Here is a 19,421-nt window from a genome sequence, read left to right on the forward strand (position 1 = left end):
TGCAAACCCAGCAGAACCCTTTGGCTGTTGGAAGCCCAGACATGCCAGCAGAATCAAAAGGCTAACACGGGGCGAGGTTCTGGTGCCAAACGCCCTAAGACCCTTGCCAGAGGCTTGAGGGCAGCTGTTTCAGAACCCCTGGGCTCTGAATCCCAATAAAGGCGTGAAATAGAAAAGAAAAAAACCGATTGCGAATATTTTAAGATTCCTGGGATTCTTTTATTTCCCTGTTATAAAGAAACGTTCCGATATGTTCTTCCTATTAAGAGAAAAACAGTCGCCTATGGACTGGGGACGACAAGATACGTTTCGTGGGGAGGAGTTTTTTTTTTTTTTTAATTGTATTAAGAGCTTTATTGAACAAGTTACAAAGTATCACCTACATCAGTGTTTCTCAACCTTGGCAACTTTAAGATGGGTGGACTTCAACTCCCAGAATTCCCCAGCCAGCATAGCTGGCTGGGGAATTCTGGGAGTTGAAGTCCACCCATCTTAAAGTTGCCAAGGTTGAGAAACACTGAAATGATAGATAGATAGATAGATAGATAGATAGATAGATAGATAGATAGATAGATAGATAGATAGATAGATAGATAGATAGATAGATAGATTGATTTAAAAAAAAAAGCATCCCTTACTGCACTGGCTGGGGGTACGGGGTTTATAGGAACTGTAGTCCAAAGCAACGGGAGGTCAGGGCAGCCCGGTGGAATGTCTGCCTGCCTCCTGTGCTTGTGTTTCCACTGCCCCCTTTACAGGTTTCTAGAAACAGGATCCCGGCTCCGAAGTCACCCCGGTTTGGCGCGCGCCCCCCTGCTCCCCAGCCCGGGCCGCGCCGCTTCTCCCAGACCTGGCCGCGATTTCCGCGGAGCGGCTCCGGATTGAAGAACTACTTTTCCCAGCCTGCCCGGCCGGTGCCTGGAAGAGGCGTGGCGGCCGCGGCGAGCCTCTTTCCCCCGGCTTGGGAAGAGGCTGGACGCGGTCGGAAGTATGGCAGAGTTAAGAGGTGAGGGGCCGGGGCCGGAGGAGGTTGACGCGGCCGCGAGGGGCGCGTTCCGACGTGCAGCCGCATCCGGGCCGGGGCGGGGGCGCGCGAGGCGGCGGCGGCGGCGGCGGCGGCGGCGGCTCGCTCGCTCTGCCCGTGAATGAGCCTCGGCGCGCGCCCAGTCCCGGGCCAGCTGCGCAAGGCTGCACGTCTGGACGGAGGGCCGGGGGCGCGGTGCACGCGCCCTGCAGAGAACGAGCCCCCTCGGGCCGTGCAGAAGAGCGTCGGGGCCCGAGCAGACGCTGCATTCGCGGCCCTTTGCTGGGGTTGGCTTGGCGGGGGTGGGGGGGGGGACGCGACCCTTGAGTTGTGTGGGGCTTCCTCCTCCTGCTCCTCCTCCCCCCCCCCCGTGGCTCAGTTTCCAGGCTGGGAGTCGCAGTGCCAGCTGCCCTGGAGGATGCCCGGCTGATGGGGGGCACGTGCCTTCCGAGCCCCCTTCGGTCTCTGCTCCGAGGAAGTCTCTCTGCCTGCGCTGCTGACTTCGCGAGGCCTCCCGGATACCAAGGGGACTAGAGGCGGTTTCCTTGCCCCCTTTATGCCCAGGGGGTATTTTAAGGGGCATGGCCTGCCATTCAGAAAGGAGGGGGCTGAGACCAGGATGTTTGAGGGAAGGTGGCTGGGGGCCCCCAGCTCTGCAGCAGCCCCCAGCTCCTGCCACACTCACCTGGGCTGGGAAGCTAAGCTGGGTCAAGCCTGGGGAGGGTTTGGATGGGAGGCTACCTGGAAGGCCCTGGACTGCAGGTTATCCTGGGAAATAATTTTTTTTAAAAACCTAGAAAAAAAGGCCATGGTCAAACCCTTGCAGTTGCAGGCATTCTGGCTAGAAGGCGACTTCCTTTGTCTTCCTGCAGAGATACGATAACAACCCACCTTGCAGATTCTGCATCTCTGTATGAATCTGCCTTTTGGGGTTTCGGTGGGGAGATTTTCCAGCCCTGCTTGCTTGTGCTGGATCTGAAACCGAGACCTTCTGCGAGTAAACAGGACGCTTGAGCAGTGAGCTACGGTCGCTTCTAAGCCAAGGAAATTGACTATACGAGGCTGCCGGATGTATAATATTTCTGTCTGGGGAGGCAGGTTGGACCTACCGTCGGTGGATATTGCGTGGATGAATGCAGAAAAGTCCTTGCAACCCCTGGGGTGGTTTCTCCCTGCCGGTCTGCTCTGCGATGTTCCCAAATTAGGCATTCATCTCAGGTCAGGTCAGGCACACGATGCTACGCTTTAAAAGTGCTGCGGCTATTTATAGCAAATCGTGTCCCTGGAATCATAATCCTTGTAATCTTTTTATCACTTTGCTTTTCTCTCTTCAGTGAGAAATGGATAGAAATGGCACAAATTGCTATAAAAAAGGGGGGGGGAGATCATGACGTGCACCTTGTTTGCACTGCTGGATATCTCGCAGTGAAATCATCCTCAGGTTTATTAACGCACTGAGAGGTTCGTGGAACCCAGCAAAGTGTCGTTTTTTGAATAAACCAAAGTTGGCTAGGTTCATAAACGAAGACTTAAGTTTTGGCTTACAAATCATCATGGTGGGGTTTGCACAGCGTGCTAAGCTAAACCCAACTAAGCACGTTTTATGGCTTGGTTTAACTCAGAGGTTGACGTGAGCAGAAAGAGTGTTAACGGTTCTTTGCAAGATCATGCCCTGGATTCACCTCTCTCTGCCATTAAGGAATAATTCTAGTTTGGGGAAGGACCCCAAAGAAAGGCTAAGCACCAGGGAATTTTTATTTGCTTGCATGAAATTTCCATCTTGGCGAAACAAGCTTTCCAGAATCATCTTTGAACCCAGATTGAGCAACCAACATGTTTCGTTATGAAGGTTTCCCTAAGAGGGTCAACGGTATCTAAATGAGGTTTGCAAGACTCCAAATGTGGATATCAACCTTATTTTCCAAGAGAAGGGAGATTCTGTTCATACAAGATAAGAGTGTTAGGCTTCTAGATCAGGGCTGTTCAAACTACCATATATACTAAGCTGAGAATTTTATGTTCCCAAATACAACTCCAAAATTGGGTTCAGCTTATCTGTGGACCAGAGCTCAGATTTTTTAAAGCCCATCACAGCCTTAAAATTGTGCAGCTCTAGAAATGGTATAAGTTTGCAGTTTCCCGCCTGTTGCTGTGGTCAAAAATTTGAGGGTTGGCTTATCCAAGGGTGACACATTTTTCACGGTATTTTGGTTGAAATTTTGCAGGTTGGCTTATCCGCAGGTGGGCTTATCCGCAATTATATATGGTACATTCCATGGAATTCTAGGGTTCTGCGAGAATTTGATGGGGTCTGTGAACAAATAAGGGCAAAACAAAAATTCACTCAAACCTAGTTGGTTTCCTGTCACTAGAGCAGTGTTTCTCAACCTTGGCAACTTTAAGATGGGTGGGCTTCAACTCCCAGAATTCCCCAGCCAGCATGGAATTCTGGGAGTTGAAGTCCACCCATCTTAAAGTTGCCAAAGTTGAGAAACACTGCGCTAGAGCTTTGTCTCTTCCTCAGGGGCTCCAAGTTTTTTTCTTTTTTAATAGGTTCCACGGCCAGAAAAAGTTTGAAAACCCCTGCTCTAGATTTTGGAAAGAAAAAAGAGGAAATTGATATGGGATGTTTTTATTCCATTGTCTTCTGGAGAACATGGAGTGGAATATGTAGGGTTCCTCAAAGAGCTGATCAGAATCCAAAGCTGATCTGGACCTTCCTAAGCCACATTCTGCCCTAGATTGTTTTTAGCAGGTGGTTAAGAAGGAGATGGAGATAGGTTTCTTGGTGGAGAAGCCCAGCCGTGAGAAACCTTTGGTGGCCAGGGGGACGTTCTTAGGTGATGCTTGTTAGATGGTGTCCTTCAATGACTTCTTCTCTCTTCGGTTTGCTCAGTGTTTCCCCTGGTCTGTGCTGTGCAAAACTATGCATGGGGTAAGCGAGGCCGGGACAGCCAAGTTGCCAAGTTCTTAGAAAGCAATGACCCTGTGGCACAGATTGAAGCTGACAAACCATACGCTGAGGTGAGTTCCTGTTCTTGCAGACCAACCAAGTTGCTGGCATCCATTTTTTAAAAAATTTCCTCTGGTCTTCCTTCATGTGAAGCTGAACAGACCTAATAAATTATGAAAATGGAACCAAACGACGTCTCCCACAACCCTCCCAAAAGACATGTTCTGGGAATCCTGGCCATCTCCCTGACGGGAACGTTTTCAAGTCACATCTGTTCATGTGGTGCCCTTGAGTCACCACCTGTCCACAATCTTGTACACACAAGATTGTGTGGGTGTGGGTGTCCCTTCAAGTCAATGTTGACTCCTGGCAACTGCCTGGACAAGTCCCTGGAGTTTTCATGGTAAGATTTTTGGAAATGGTTTGCCATTGCCTCCTTCCTAGGGCTGAGAGAGAAGGACTGGCACAAGGTCACCCAGTTGACTTCATGTCTAAGGAGGGACTAGAACTCAAGGTCTCCCAGTTTCTAGCCTGATACCTTAACCGCTACACCAAACTGGCTCTCTACTCTAACCCCAAGATTACAAGGGAAAAAAAAGTGTGTTGCCCGTCCCTTTGCTAAAACCGAGTGTTGTTCTCTGGCTGGGTTCACTCGTTTTGTGAAGCCATGACTGATCTAACCAGGGTTATTGGGTCCATCACAACGGGCTGAGCTCACTTTTCATGTTACCCCAAATCCAAAGGTGCTGTGGGATCCCCAGTGCAAGCTCTGTCTTCCTTTCCAGCTCTGGATGGGTGCACACCCCAAGGGAGATGCAGTCATTCTGGATAACCGCATTCCCCAAAAGGCTTTAAGCCGGTGGATCACAGATAACCCTGCCTGCCTGGGTTCAAAGGTGAAGGACACCTTTCAAGGTCAGCTGCCTTTCCTCTTCAAAGTGCTGTCGGTCAATTCCGCTTTGTCCATCCAGGCACATCCTACCAAGGTAAGGGCTTTTCCTGGCTGTGCATGGGAAATCTTCTGCCGTTCTCCCATTGTGGTTTCTCGGCTGGAAAGACTGGTGTTTCCTCTTGGCTGATGGCCCTGAAGAGGGTTCGTTGTCATGTCTTGTTGCCGGGTGTTGTTATCTCTCTGATTTTAACTTTTTGTTTTCCTTTCTTTTGGGGAAGGGAAGCGTGTGGTGTGCTCTCATTTTAGCACCTTACAGTAAGTTTTTTGGAGGGGGGCTTTAAATTGGCATTTAGAAGGAGCCTTGGGTTGCAGAAAAGGGGGGGCAGAGAACCTATATAGGTTGCCTGTTACTAATATATAAATGCAAAGTCTCCTTTGATTTGACTCCTGGTAACAACCAGACATGTCCGGTTGCTTTTCTTGGCAACCCTTCAGAAATGGTTTGTTACTGTCTTCTTCTAGGAAGGCCTTTTGACTTTGCAGTATGGCCCATAATCCTAGTATGTCCTGCTGGTCTCCCTTCCAAATAATAACCAGATCGATGCCTGCTTAGTTTCTGGAGATCACCCAAGGTTGGTTAGGTGCTGCTACTGAATTGGGCTCTCCTGTTTTATATGACATTGTCTGTGACGGCATCAGAGTGTCAACGATTGGCAGGCAATTTTGTCTTGGGCTCTACGACAAGGAGAGAGAAGCAATGGGGACAACCAGGGTTAATTTCAGGGTCAAAATAGACCATTTGTGCCGGATCATCATGCCAGTCCAATTGATTCCTTCTCTGTTGATGTTAAAGAATGGGTCCCAACCTAGCTGCCTTTAACAGAAGGAATCTTTTGGATCCATCTCCAAATTCTATTGCTTCTGGGTCACTTCTGATCCTTTGGGATCAGGTTGTTTCTCTTCACTAGCCCACCTATCTCAGGTGTCTCCCAGATTCTGCGATCCATCGATCAGAGAATGATCAGGTATAGGTTCAGTGTCCCAGGGATCCTGGTCTTACCGTCTGCCCATTTCTCCTCTCGTAGGAACTGGCAGAGAAACTTCATGCTCAATATCCAGAGCACTACCCAGATGCCAATCACAAGCCTGAGATGGCCATCGCCCTAACTCCCTTTGAGGGCCTGTGCGGTTTCCGGCCTGTGGAAGAGATTGTAGGTTTCCTCCAGAGTAAGTGTATGATGGGAAAGGGAAAAAGTATCACCCAGGGGCAAGTCCTAGTAAGGTAAATGATCTGGCTTAGCAGATCCTGGGAGTTTGGGACAGAGGCCTTCTTACTTAAAGTGAGGCAGGGAAAACGTTGCATTGGAACTGTGGGTACCTCTCTGGGTGTTTAGTTAGTAATGAGTTTTGAGTTAAAGTAATAGTAGAGCAATATAATCTCACACGTGAAATTTGAGGCATTCAGGAGTGGAGTTGAGTGTGGAAAAGCTGTGAGTTCCAGGCACAAACAGGTGGTGACCTCTTGGAACAGGTAGGCATGAGAGAGCAGTCATCATCTCTCCAAATAGTTTTTCCCCAGCTGATGTCAACCCACTAGGTAGGCCAGATCATGAAACCAACTCCACAGGAAGGCTACAACTACTTTGACTGAGATTGGCTATCTCCACCAAGGTCATCTTCCATATTCTCTACAATCAGAGAGACTAAACGGAAGATCAGCCATCCGTTGGTCAATGCACATGGTGAGACTCTCGCCATTTCTCTGGCCTTTCTGCAGATGTCCCTGAATTTCGAGCTCTGATCGGGAGTGTGGCGGCGGAACAACTGGAGCGAAGCGTGAGGGACGACCCCCGAGGCGTGTCAGCTGCTCTGCGGATTTGCTTCACCAGGATGATGAAGAGCGAGAAGAAAGTCTTTGTGGATCACCTCAACCTGCTGGTCAAGCGGATTTCCCGGGAAGGTTAGTCTTGTAAGAGATCAGGAGAGCCTAGTACAGAGGCGCCACATTCCAGGTGAGGAGAGTTAATGGATGAAGAGAGAAGTGGACTGCTCCATTTCCATTCTGCGTAGAAATTAATGGGGCTGACAGAAGTGGGAAGACCATCCTCCAATACAGAAATGTATAGATCAGTGTTTCTCAATCTTGGTAACCCGAAGATGTGTGGACTTCAACTCCCAGAATTCCCCTGGCTGGGGAATTCTGGGAGTTGAAGTCCACATATCTTCAAGCTGCCAAGGTTGAGAAACACTGGTATAGATTCTTTGACCTGCTTCTTGCCCAGAATGTTTTTGCAGCAAATCGCTTTTGGGGGCTGTAATTTAAGCCTAGGTTAAGCTCAGCACACTGACCTTGTATCAGGATGAGGGTGTTGATGGCAAGATACAGAGGCTAATCTGGACCAGCCCTCACTCATCTCCCTTTCCTGTATCTTGTTACCAGCTGCTGCAGGGAGAGATATTTCAGCCAGTTGTGGTGAACTGCTTCTCAAGTTGCACTCCCAGTTCCCAGGAGATATCGGTTGCTTCGTTATCTACTTCCTGAACCAGATGAAGCTGCAGCCTGGGGAATGCATGTTTCTGGGAGCAAATGAACCTCACGCGTACCTCTACGGAGGTGAGTTTCTCCACAGGGATGGGAAGCAAGGATCTCCATAGAGGACATTCTGTTTCGGGAGTGGGGCGGCGTTCAGGATCTCTCTTTCCCAAGGGCCCGACATTGCGTTCCCACATTACCTAAGCCAGTGATGGCGAACCTTTTGGGCTCGGTATGTCAAAAATTCGGAAATGGCCTAACTTGATTCTGCTGGCGTCTCATCCCCACTAAACCAAAGAGAAACAATTCTTTACGTATTCATTTATTTTAAAAAAATACAGTCCAATCATGTGTGGTGCCCTGTAAAGAAACGTCAGATCATGACAAAAATGAAATACGAGTAAAGCGAACTCAGTTTCTTTGGTAACTCAAACAGAGAGAATAGTTGTCAGGTGTTGGTGAACGCTGGTGTGTCACCCAGAACATCGTGGCGTGTGACCTTTGACACGCGCATCATAGGTTTGCCATCACTGACCTCAGCCATAATCTGATTTCTGACTTGGCATGAGCTCCATTGCCTGATGAGCGGCTGTCCTTATTCTGCAGACTGCATTGAATGTATGGCTTGTTCTGACAACACGGTGCGCGCTGGTCTGACGCCCAAATTCATTGATGTTCTGACCCTGTGCGAAATGTTGAACTACGCACCCGCTCCTCCCAACTCAAAGTTGTTGGCCCCCACTCAAAGCCGCCTGGATCCTTGCGTCTCCCTGTATGACCCACCCATTCCTGATTTTGCTGTCATGAGGATAGAGGTAAGGGTTCCCCTCACCTGACTTCCCCCAGGGGGATATGCAGCTCTCTCCTCTCTTTGGCTGGGTTCCTGCATCTTGTTAAGATATACTGAGTTTGGTTGGCTTTGGCTTGGCCTTTTGGGTGAAGGCCGCTGCTGTATTATCATCCAGGATTTAGGACGTAAAACTATATGAGAACTCAGCCAGTTGTGTTTTATTCAGTAAATCATGGTTAAGTAATCCATGGTTTAACGTATATGACCCCAACCAATAAGAGTCACCGGCCAAGAGGTTAACATAACAGTTAGAGCAGAAAAGAAGGCTGATTACTAATTCTAGTCGCATGCCAAAAATTCACTCTGGGAGGCTTTTCCAGAAACAGAAGGAATGGACAGACCATCGTGATTCTAATCTCGGCGGGTTAGAAGTTTCTGTCTTCAGTCCATTTTCTTCTGGAATTCAGCTCCTTTGTCCTGTTCGGGATGCTTGTGAGAGTAGAAGGGATTCAGGGTTTGGTCTGTTCCAGCTTCAGTTGCTTCCTGTTCCAGCTTCAGTTGTTTCCTGTTCCAGCAATGCAGGAAGCCATTTTTCCCCCTTACCTCCTAGGTTGAGCAGCATCTCTGCTTTTCATTACAGATCCCTTCCTCCGTCAAGCTGTACCTTGTTTCGGCCATCGACTCAGCAAGCATCTTGCTGGTGGTCCGGGGCTCAGCCGTTGGCACTTCCACGGCAGCTGGGTCTGAAATGGCTCTACGCCCAGGTGCTGTCCTTTTCATGTCTGCCAACGAGAGCGTCTCATTGCATTTCTCGTCGGCCAAGGGGATGCTTCTCTTTCGGGCCTGCTGCCTCTTATAACAAGGGACACCGAGCTCTTTTCCTCCTTCGTGTGACTCAGCTTAAGATCAATAGAAACTGCACTTTGCTCTACGTGTCTCCAGTTTGTTCCACCCTTCGAGTCATCACATTCAAAGCCTTCAAGGACTGAGGCTCAGGCTACTTATGCGTATCAACTGTTTTCTCTCCTCGGTTGGCTTTCGGCCAATGCCACCATCTGTTAATTGCTCTGAAATGTGGGGTTGGAAATGCTCTAGTCGCCCTGCTGCCCCCTAGGCGGAGGCACACAGAGGCTGCGGGCAATGTTTTGTTTTCTGCTGCCACAGACTGAGTTGCCAAAGAACATAATGTCTCAATAGATGCTTCTCCTGTGTCATGCTTCTTTGATTGGTAGGGCATTGGTCTCTGTACCTTAGACTAAAACAGTGTTTCTCAACCTTGACAACTTGAAGATGCGTGGACTTCAACTCCCAGAATTCCCCAGCCAGCATGCTGGCTGGGGAATTCTGGGGGTTGAAGTCCACAGATCGTCAAGGTTGAGAAACACTGGGCTAGCCTTACATACTGTGCAAATCCAGCCACCACATTAAGCCATAATACTTTGCTCACCCAGGTGTGGCATGCTATGAACCTGTTTTTTTAGCATGCTATAACAAACCCAGCATAAGGATGAGTACACTGATCAAAAAGTCTATAGTTGGCATTCTTAGCAAGATCAGAAGATGATCAGTTTCAGCTAAACAAAGATACAAGGGTGTCTAGTAGAAGGTATTTTATTGATAGACATTTTCCTTGGTTAGAATGTACAAAAAAAAAGGACACACAATTAACTGAGTATACAATAATATTAAATATCCCATAAGATTGTCCTCTGTGCAGTTCAGTTTAAAAAAAAAAACTTCATATAATGCATTTCAGTGTTTTAAGGCAGCTTTAAAAAACTCTACTGGGCAGATTTAGTGATCTCTACTCTAAAAATGCCCATATATGTAGAAACATCCATTCCCTCGGCTTTGTAGCAGGGAGCTGAGGAAGGCTGTGTTTCTACAATGCCGCTAGTGTTTTCGGTCCTCCCCTGCAAAATTATATATGTAGATATCTGCTCTGGCCAGGGGTTTGGACTAAATGCTTTTAGTCCCATCCAAGCCTTAAATGCTAAGCCTCTGTGAAGATACATGTCATTAAAGCTTATTGAACTAGCTATGCATAAGTAACATGAGCTCCATCGTGAACATTTTACTTTCTGTCCTGGAGAAACCACCTGTGGTGATCCTACCACAAAGCCCATGTTCCTAATAAAGGAAAGGAACAGCAGCTTTTAAAAAAGGGAACCCAAACCACAAAGTTACTGTTTTAGTTTAGTACAGTTTTCTCCAACCTGGTATTTTCCTGACTGGTTAAGACTTCAATTCTGAACATTCTCGCTATTGCAATCCGGCACATATGGAGGGAATCCAGTTGGGAAATGCAGATTTTATAGCTCTAGCAAGCCAATTCTACAAAGACTTGTATGCACAAGGTCGCTTTTTTAAAAATTAACTTGCTGGTGATGTTCCCCAGCAGGGCACAAAACCCAGCATGCACAGTTGCTACCTGCCAGTAACTGATGTTGGATCGTTTGATTAAAAAAAAGGCTGGAGCAACCAGATTTGGGGTGGAAAAATCCAGATAACTAATACAAGACAGCCTAGTAGCTTTAAAAAGGACAGCGTAATTTGTGCCAATGGAAGCAAGTCAGATGCCAGAGTAGCATCTTTGTATTTCACTCCGGACAATGTCAACTGAAGCCGGGGAAGATGTGGACTTAGAGTCACAAGACGTGTCTGAAGAAGAAACAGCTTTTTTTGGCTGTGAGCAGCAATGAAATGCCCAGGATGTTCACACTGGGACATCCTCAACTTGCAGGGATGCAGTTGAAGATCTCTAGATCCTCAGCGATCAAACTACATGCCCTGAGAAACAACACTGAATCCCTGCCCCCCCTGCAACCAAGGAAGCAAAGATGGACAAGTTCAGGGTGATGAACTCCACTACCCCCTCCTAGAGTACAGCTGATCCCCCTCCCAAAATTCCCACCACACATTGTCACTAGAGCTGGATGTTTCAGCTGCCCCATCCACGCCTCTGAGAAGCACTTGGCTGAGAAATGCTGCTTCAGAACAACCGACTTAAAACGGTCAACGATAAATCCTTTCTGTTCTGTGTCAGTCAGTGCTGGTGATCCAGGAAGATTAGATCTTACCCCCTTGTTCCCTCCTATTGCTTGGCACACAAGTTGCACACTTACACTGTCCGTGCAAGCTGCCTAAAACTTTTACTTTTTTTCCCCTACAAGAAGCTCCAGAGGTGAAATGGGTTGAGGGTATGCAGGGGTACTTTTATATGGGTTAATTTAAAGCACGCTGCATTCACTTGATGGTCTCCAGATGCTGGTTCTATGCATGGGAATGATGGGATTTGTAATCCAATCCATCCGAAGGACGCCAGGTTAGAGAATGTTAAAAGTAATGGATCTTTCAGTAACATGAAAGCGTTGAGTGACCTACCAACCTGATTAGGCCAAGCCAGGCAGGGCACAAATGAGGCTATGCACCCAAGATGGCTCAGCCTGGTCCTCCTCACTTAGCCTCCCCTATTATTCCCTTTAACTTCCCAAGGAAGGAAGTGGGTCCAAACCAGCACCGAGTCCCATCAGAATCACCAAAGGAATCAATGGTTCAGCTACTAAATGTCAGCCATCGCTCCCATGTTAAGTTCAGCAGTTTCATTGTCAGGCTGCCCACGGAACTGAGAGGGCCAACCTTCAAACAGGAGAGGGAGCCCATCCCTTCACCTGTAAAGGATAAGCTATTGCTATGGTTAAGTTGCCTTGGGAGTCTTCCATAAGGTCAATTAAAGGCTGGATTCCAGCTCAGTCACCTTCAACCACCTCCCCTTCTACTTCCCAAAGGGAATGTAATCAGCAATCCATGGTTCCAGGCACCAAAGCCATCAGTAGGCTGGCTGGAGGCCAAAAGAAGGCCCAAGTCCTCAAGAAACTTGGCACCAGCTGCTCTGCCCATCTTGCGCGAGACAAGATCTCCATCCTAAGGAGCTCACGCAGAAACATCTCAAGGACCTTTCCCCCTGCAGAAAAAGCAACCCAAGACTACAGGAGCCTGGACAGACCAGGAAAATCCTCTGTCCCTATGCAGCTTTGAGGGTTTTTTTTTCTTCATTTATTGACCTCGGCAACATCAGTCTTTTGTAAAACTAGTATCAGAATTGCTATTGTTCACTTCTACACACACATGCACACACACACACACACACAAAGGTTTTCTGTTCACCTTTTATGGGGAGATCTTGCCTTCCGATTACTCCTCAGGCGTGCCGAGCCTATCCAGAGAAGTGACTCTATGCAAGGGGAATCCCACCAGCCTCCTGAACAACTGCAGTCAATACACTTGGACGTTGCACCACCGAGAGGACGCTCAGAGCTCCAAGCAAGGTGCCAAGAGTGCAATGCGTTGCCCTTCCAGGTGCCTAACCTCCAGGGTTCCCCTGCCCCGCTGGTGTGACCTAGGATTCTGTGCCGGGCTCAGCAGGCACCCACAAATCCAAAAGAGAGAGAGGGGGTTGGGAGAAAAAGTGCTGAATTCTTGACCCGTGCAGTGCAGTCCTCCAATCCTTCTTCCTATTGGATGGAGCAGGAGGCAGACTCCCCAAAACAACACGAGCAAGGTGAGGATGAAATGGGTTTGGGTGGAATGAGATCAAGGTCCTCATCGTCAGGGATCTCATCCAGGCGGTAGCCGTCTTGCAGCAGTTGGCGACTGAGATCCTGGTTGACCTGAGGGAGAAAGGGAAATATGGAATAATAACCTCCAATTTACACCTCACTGGCACATTCAAGGCTGTATCTAGAACTCCAACTGGTCCTCCCTTTCCAGGACATGCATGTACAAGATTAAGCCTGGCCTCTGTAAATAAGGATTAGCATTTGAATCCCAACTGGTACCCCTATTTGTGGAATGGGGTGGCCTGGATGTTTTTTAATCTTCCTGCTGCAGCTCCAGTTTCCTTCTTCTCAAAATCTCCTGAGTTTGGGAGCCCAAATGTGTGGAGCAGGGTAACCGTTTCTGTGAGATTTTTTTTTAGGTTTTTTTTATCCGCCTTTATTATTTTTTTTTTATAAATAACTCAAGGGGAAAAACATACCTAATATTTCTTCCTCCTCCTCTTTTCCCCACAACAACAACAACCCTGTGAGGTGGGTTGGGCTGAGAGCGAGCGACTGGCTTAAAGTCTCCCAGCCGGCTTTTGTGCCCAAGGCGGGACTAGAACTCACCCTCTCCTGCTTTCTAGCAGACAGATCAAGCAAACCCTTGGCTTTCTCAAAGAGGATGAGCTCTGAAGCGTGTAAGACAACAAAACCGAGGAATAAGCGTTACATAAAATATTTGACTCACCTCAGCCGAGGAATAACCAGAGGAACATCTCGATTCCAGGTCATCACTAGGAGAAGAAAATTAAGGACAAGTTGAAAGGATACAGCAGGCCTCATTTTCAGCTACCCAATCACTGATAAAAATCAACGGGCCTCCCACAAGACTGTAAGTTGTCCTGTGATTGACCTGCATTTTTCAATGAACACCCAGAAGAGAGGTTACTTAGATAAGCTAGCTCTTCCTATTTATTCTTGGAGCTGGGAGATAACCAACGTTTTGCTCTAACTACAATCAGATATTTCCCTCTTTTCTTGTAGCAGGAGCCCAGTGCTTGCTAGACCCTTAATCCTCATTAATATCTAACCTTCCTTTGCGGATGTCTAAACTGAGCAACTCTGGGGGTAGAGGGGCAAGGAGAGAATGCAGGGCTCTAAAACTTGCCCAACCTCTTAGTGAGATGAATTCCAAATTCTGTAGATCGTCCCTGCCACTTGGGCTCACTGTGCCAGATGGAGGAGGGCCCCCATGGCTGGCTGGGGAATTCTGGGAGTTGAAGTCTACACATCTTCAAGCAGCCAAGGTTGAGAAACGCTGATTTAAATAAACATGATGCTGTTTGTTTTGGTCCTGGCACCATTTTTAATGTCCTACTTCAGTATCCGCCCTGCAAATTCTAAATTAGCCAGCAATACAAGAATTTCAGAAAACAGTGCCATATTCAATCAGACCCCAAGGGACTCTCTCGATCCCAGTTTAAGGTCCCAGGCCTGCAAACAATCCCAAAACTTGCTGTGAAACTGGGATTTTCAATAGGAGGTCCTAGCTTCACTCACTGTTCATTAGCGTGTGGTCTTCAGCCCGGAAAGGTTACTTGCCCCAATCCAGAGAGTCCAGAATTGTTTCCTCTAAAAGGTGCATAACAGAGAACTACTTTCCCATTACTGTCACAGATCTTAGAAGTATATTATGTTTGAATCTAGGGGTGCTAAATATCCCCCAGGATGAAGATCCTACAGCCCTTGATTATGATTCCATGGTTATACTTGTATGACGTGCAGAATCTTTTTCAGACTGGAGTGGATTATTAGCATTGTGAGTCATAAATAGAGCCAACTCAACTGAGGGACAGCACTCAACCATCTTTGGTTTTTCTGACCAAAAAGTCAAGCAACTCTAACGTGCCTCTCACCTGTCGGAATCAAGGGACACCAGGGTTTCATCCGAGATCTGGCTGAGTGCAGTGTAGCCTTTGTTGAATTTCACCGTCCTGGTAGAAGAGGAAGAAACTGCCATGAAACACCGCTGTGCAGGGGGGAATGGAAGGGGATGGTGCAGGGTTCACGAATAGAAGCAGATGTACCCATGTTCAAATCCTATCTCAGCCACAAAGTGACCTTGAGCAGGACATTTTGTCTCAACCTGACATATCAAATGGGATTCCTGGCAGTAAAGCAGTAATCAAAGTAAAAGTAAGATTGATGTCAGCCTTGCAGGGTAAACCAGACAGGAATCACAACCAGATGAGCTAAGTCTACTTTATTGTAAAGCTACATTGACAAAATCTTGCAAGTTTGAAAGTACAATTCTCCCCCCATCTCCTTTACAGGCTGAGAAACTAGGGAGGGTCCCTTCCGAGCCTCTTGCCCCATCCACATTCCTGCTGCGGGCTAAGTTGCCTTTTATCTGATCGTTCCCCTGGCAGCATCTTTCCCACATACCATTATATCTACTAACTGAATGGACTAATGCTCTTCTAATGATGGGAACTGTTTCCCCCCCCCCCCCGAAAGATATACTAAATAGGAAATTATTTCTAGGGAGAAGGGGAATTCTTTGCAGGCTGTGTGTTCTTCACCTACGCAACTGGTCCTGAACAAAAAGTGGTTTGCTCCTCCTGATACACAGGGTCCAATTTTCAAGTTGCCGATTTCCCCCCTGTATATGCCCTGCACCCCAGCCAATCCTGAAAAGCAATCCTCCCCACCATTCAACAAGAAAAGGAAATGAACTCAGACCTCACGGCTCCTGGCTTGGGCTGTTGCCGAACAGCTCCTGAAAGCACCCCCTTCCTCCGCAGCATTGCCTTTGCCATCTCACGATGTTTTTCTGCGACACCGAAAAACAGTCAGAGGAACTCAGTAACTAGCTGTACCCTTTGGGCTTCTGTAAATAACAACCCATTACTCACTAAATGATGACCCATCACTGAAAAATTTATAGCATCAGTTACTGCTGGTGGACAAGGGGAGAATAGAGAGAGAAAGCACTTGGACCCACAATTTAAGGGTCATCATTTGGATCAGTGTTTCTCACCCTTGGCAACTTTAAGATGTGGGGACTTTAGCTCCCAGAATTCCCCAGCCAGCATGGCTGGCTGGGGAATTCTGGGAGCTAAAGTCCACACATCTTAAAGTTGCCAAGGGTGAGAAACACTGATTTGGATCACTAAAATATTGGCCAGCTCTCAACAAGAGCTTGGAATCCAGGCTGCAGCACAAAGAGATCCCCTGTGCAGCTGGAACCCTGCAGAGAAGTCCCCAGAATCTCCCTGCGCAGTAAAGGGAAGAGAGGGAATATGCCAGAAGAGGCATCTCATTCTTGGCCAGCCCAACCAGCTTTGTAAACTTTCTGCAAAGACGTGCTGGATCGACTTGAGAAGCAGCTGATGATGCTGGCCGGCCATAGCCATCTGTACACATCTGGAGGGCATCAGCTTGGGGAACCTGTTGCGCATCAGGTGCTCCTGAACTATAAGCATGGCAGTCAGCAGAGCAGAGTCAAAGGCGAAGAAGGTTACTTCAACATCCAGAGGGCTGTAAGTTCCCTAGCTTGGTTTTATTGCAACGTCCAAATACCATCAATTACAATATGCTACTAATGGAATACATTAATGGACTTGTAAGGAGGGGAGTTGTTTTCCCCAAAAAGATATAAACAGCACATTTCTGGGGGGATGGAGGATCGCCTGAAGACTGTGTTTTCTTTACTTACGCAGCTTGTTCTGAATAGACGATGGTTTGCTCATAATGTAGGGCCCCCTTTTCTCTATTGGGGGCTCTCGGCACATCCTTCGTTTGTCCAGTTGCCCCTGTAAAAAGGAAAGGTAGGAGTGAGAAGTTGGATAGCAGCTGCATTGAACACTATCCACCTCAAAAGCAAATCACAAAAAGAGCAAAATTGGCAAGGTGGTTATTCTGGGGTTGCTGTTTACCCACAGTCTACAAAGAGCTCTGATTGGATTTAGTACTTTTGACCGCTGATTCCTTCCCAAGAATCTGGGATAGTTAAAGAAATTGTCGTCAGATGTGCCCTGTTCCAAGTAAAGAAACTTTTTGTAATTGATGAGTTGAGCTTCTCTTCATTCCCACTGTGTCTGAGTGCTTTTCCAGATCTTTCGGTATGGCACGAAGATTGTTATAATAATATTTTCTGCTGTTCGTTCTGCAAAATGTTCTATTGCTAGCCTCCCATAAGCAGTTTTATCTGTTGTTTCTATTGCAGAATAACAAGAAGACAGAATAAAGACAAGATGATAGTGCAACACCCTATGACTATACCCTGAAAATGGTGATTATAATAATGCCCAATTACAATCCTCTTTCATGATGGACCTGCAAGCCGTAGATAAACTTAAGAGACACAAGTGCAGGGCCTTGTCCAATCCTTTTAGATGTGCCAGCTGCAAATTTGCAGGGCCTTCTCTCCAAATTAATGGACATTCCCAGTCTTCCAACTTCCTCATCATAACCAGCCCATTTTTATCAATGACTCCATGATTTTTGCAGCGGCCCACGCGACTTCTTCCCTGCGTAACGCTCAACAAGCCTTGCTTTGTATTTTGTGCAAAGCAAACAAGCTAACTGTAAGAGCAGAGGATGCCCCCACTCTTTGGAATATTCTGCCCCCGTCACTCCTGGCCTTCTGGAGGGCTTTGAAGACCTGGTTCTGCCACTTGGCCTGGGGTGGGGAGGGAAGACATCAAGCATGGGGATGGCTAGCCCTATAGAGGCCTGCTGTCTTCAGCCCCAGATCCTTCATCTCCTTGGACTCTCTTCTTCCTTTTTAGTATTTTCTTTTAATTTTTATGTTTTATGTATTTATATGTATTTATGGTTTTAACGTTTTCTGTGAGCTGCCCAGAGTCCCCCATTGGGGGAGATGGGCGGGGGAGAAATTTAATAAATAAAATTAAATAAATAAATACAAGAACTGGAGTCGTGGAGGTTCAAGAGGAAGGATTCCGTGATTTCTGTTATCTTAGAGCAGTGTTTTTTCAAACTTGGCAACTTTAAGAGGGGTGGACTTCAACTCCCAGAATTCCCCAGCCAGCTGGCTGGGGAATTCTGGGAGTTGAAGTCCACCCCTCTTAAAGTTGCCAAGTTTGAAAAAACACTGTCCTAGAGTTTCCAGTCCCTCCCTTCCAAATCTGCTCTCTTCTGATGAGACTGCCTTCTGCCCGAGAAACCCACCCGCCGTTTCAGATCTGAACGTACATCGTCCACCTCCAATAAGAAAAAAATTAGAGGGCTGGGATGCCAGGCAAGGACCACCTCTGCAGGGGCACCCTGAATGAAGAACATCCCAACTGGGGTTCACACAGCCACCTGCCTTGGTCAGTCAGAAGACCCAGACAAGGCACCGGCCCCAGGTGCTGTGCCGGGTTAATGCTAAACTGAGCTGGTTTTGTCCTCCTCCAGCATGTTGGGGGGAACCCGCTGGGTCAGGTCGCAACTCAACGTCTTAGAAAAAGGAGTGAATCCAGAATCTGGGCGAAACGTGGGGCATGAAGCCAGGATTTCTCTTTAAGCCACTGGGAGAGCTGCCCCCCCTTCAAACCTTCCACTGGGGCAGCTGAGAAGCAGAGGCTAACACCGACCCCCCCCCACCTTCCAAGGGGCTAGGGGCATGTGTGTGTATATTTTTTATAGATATGATATGATGTATGATATGATATAATATAAGCCTCTCCCACCCACCACGAATCTTGCGGGGTGGGGGTGGGGGCACCACCCCACCCCGCAAGTGCGCCAGTTTGGAAAAGACCGGATCTCCATCCTTGCTCGACGGCCTGGCAGTTCAGAATGGAGCCTCCCCGGACAGGAGCAGTCTACCCCTCCCCTCTCGGGTAGGGAAAGCAGCCAAGAGGCCGTGGTTTTCGGCATCCCAGAGGCGTTAAGAGGAATAAAGGGAGGACTGCCCGGCCTGATTCAGCCGAGCTCCAAGGGCCGACCCAGAACCAGCCCGCCAACCGGGAAGGGGCCCTCGCCCGCCCTCCTCCCGGAGGCCCGCGGCTGCCGCTGCCTCACCAGGTCGCCGCTGGGCACAAGCTGCGGCCCGGCATCCTTCCCCGGCGGCGGCTCCCCCTCGCCTCCCTCTCCCGTCGCCATCGCCGCTTCTCCCAGAGAGTGTCCGCGAAGCCGCGCCCCCTCCGGCCGTCATCGCGCCACTCCGCCAATAGGAAACGCGCCTCCGCAGGACCCCAAAATTAGTATCTGACGCTCTCCCTCATTGGTCGGTCTGTAGGGCCCCACCCTTGCTCTCTAGTGGGCAACGCCTACTGGCAGAGGAGGGGGAAGAGAGCCAACCAATGGGAGGCGGATCCTCTTTTTTTATTTTTGGAAGAGCAACGGCGGAATGGAAGGGGCGCTCTAGGATGCTGGCGGTCTTCCACTCCGTGGTGTGTGTCAAGCCCTCCGATTGCTTAATAATAATAATAATAATAATAATAATAATAATAATAATAATAATAATAATAATAATAATGCTCCTGCTGCTCCTGCTCCTGCTGCTGCTCCTGCTGCTCCTGCTGCTCCTCCCCCCTCCAGTAACTTTATTAAATAAACAAAAAATCCAAGTGTCATCTTGCCTCATTTATGGGAAGAAGGTTAGAACGAATTTTTCCAGCCTGGTCCAGATGTCTTGGACTACAGCTCCCATCACTGTCGACGCAAGGGACTTTTC

At 48.1% G+C, this 19,421-nt stretch overlaps 2 protein-coding genes across 4 annotated transcripts; one reads left to right on the plus strand and one right to left on the minus strand.

The window, feature by feature from the left end:
* The first annotated feature begins 775 nt into the window (after nt 1-775).
* MPI (mannose phosphate isomerase) lies at nt 776-9,394 on the plus strand. 3 transcript variants are annotated; one of them, XM_088148424.1, is made up of 8 exons: nt 776-1,006; nt 3,921-4,048; nt 4,763-4,963; nt 5,955-6,096; nt 6,647-6,829; nt 7,310-7,483; nt 8,009-8,217; nt 8,833-9,394. In XM_088148424.1, exons 1-8 carry the CDS (start codon nt 991-993, stop codon nt 9,049-9,051), a joined length of 1,272 nt encoding a protein of 423 aa, XP_088004550.1. In that variant the 5' UTR covers nt 776-990; the 3' UTR covers nt 9,052-9,394. The 3 variants fall into 3 exon arrangements, with proteins under 3 accessions (XP_088004550.1, XP_088004549.1, XP_088004551.1); XM_088148423.1 differs by lacking the exon at nt 776-1,006 and adding an exon at nt 1,128-1,311; XM_088148425.1 differs by lacking the exon at nt 776-1,006 and adding an exon at nt 1,386-2,907.
* A 399-nt stretch (nt 9,395-9,793) lies between these two features.
* FAM219B (family with sequence similarity 219 member B) lies at nt 9,794-18,911 on the minus strand. The gene is made up of 6 exons (XM_088148441.1): nt 18,767-18,911; nt 16,452-16,548; nt 15,476-15,566; nt 14,650-14,727; nt 13,482-13,527; nt 9,794-12,862 (listed from the first exon to the last, which is right to left on the minus strand). The coding sequence occupies exons 1-6, from the start codon at nt 18,845-18,847 to the stop codon at nt 12,707-12,709; spliced, it is 549 nt and encodes a 182-aa protein (XP_088004567.1). The 5' UTR covers nt 18,848-18,911; the 3' UTR covers nt 9,794-12,706.
* Nucleotides 18,912-19,421: the final 510 nt, after the last annotated feature.

The sequence above is a fragment of the Python bivittatus genome, unplaced genomic scaffold (genome assembly GCF_059951505.1).
Source record: "Python bivittatus isolate LINGU-HERP-01145 unplaced genomic scaffold, Pbiv_v1 ctg000530_np1212, whole genome shotgun sequence".
Taxonomy (NCBI): domain Eukaryota; kingdom Metazoa; phylum Chordata; class Lepidosauria; order Squamata; family Pythonidae; genus Python; species Python bivittatus.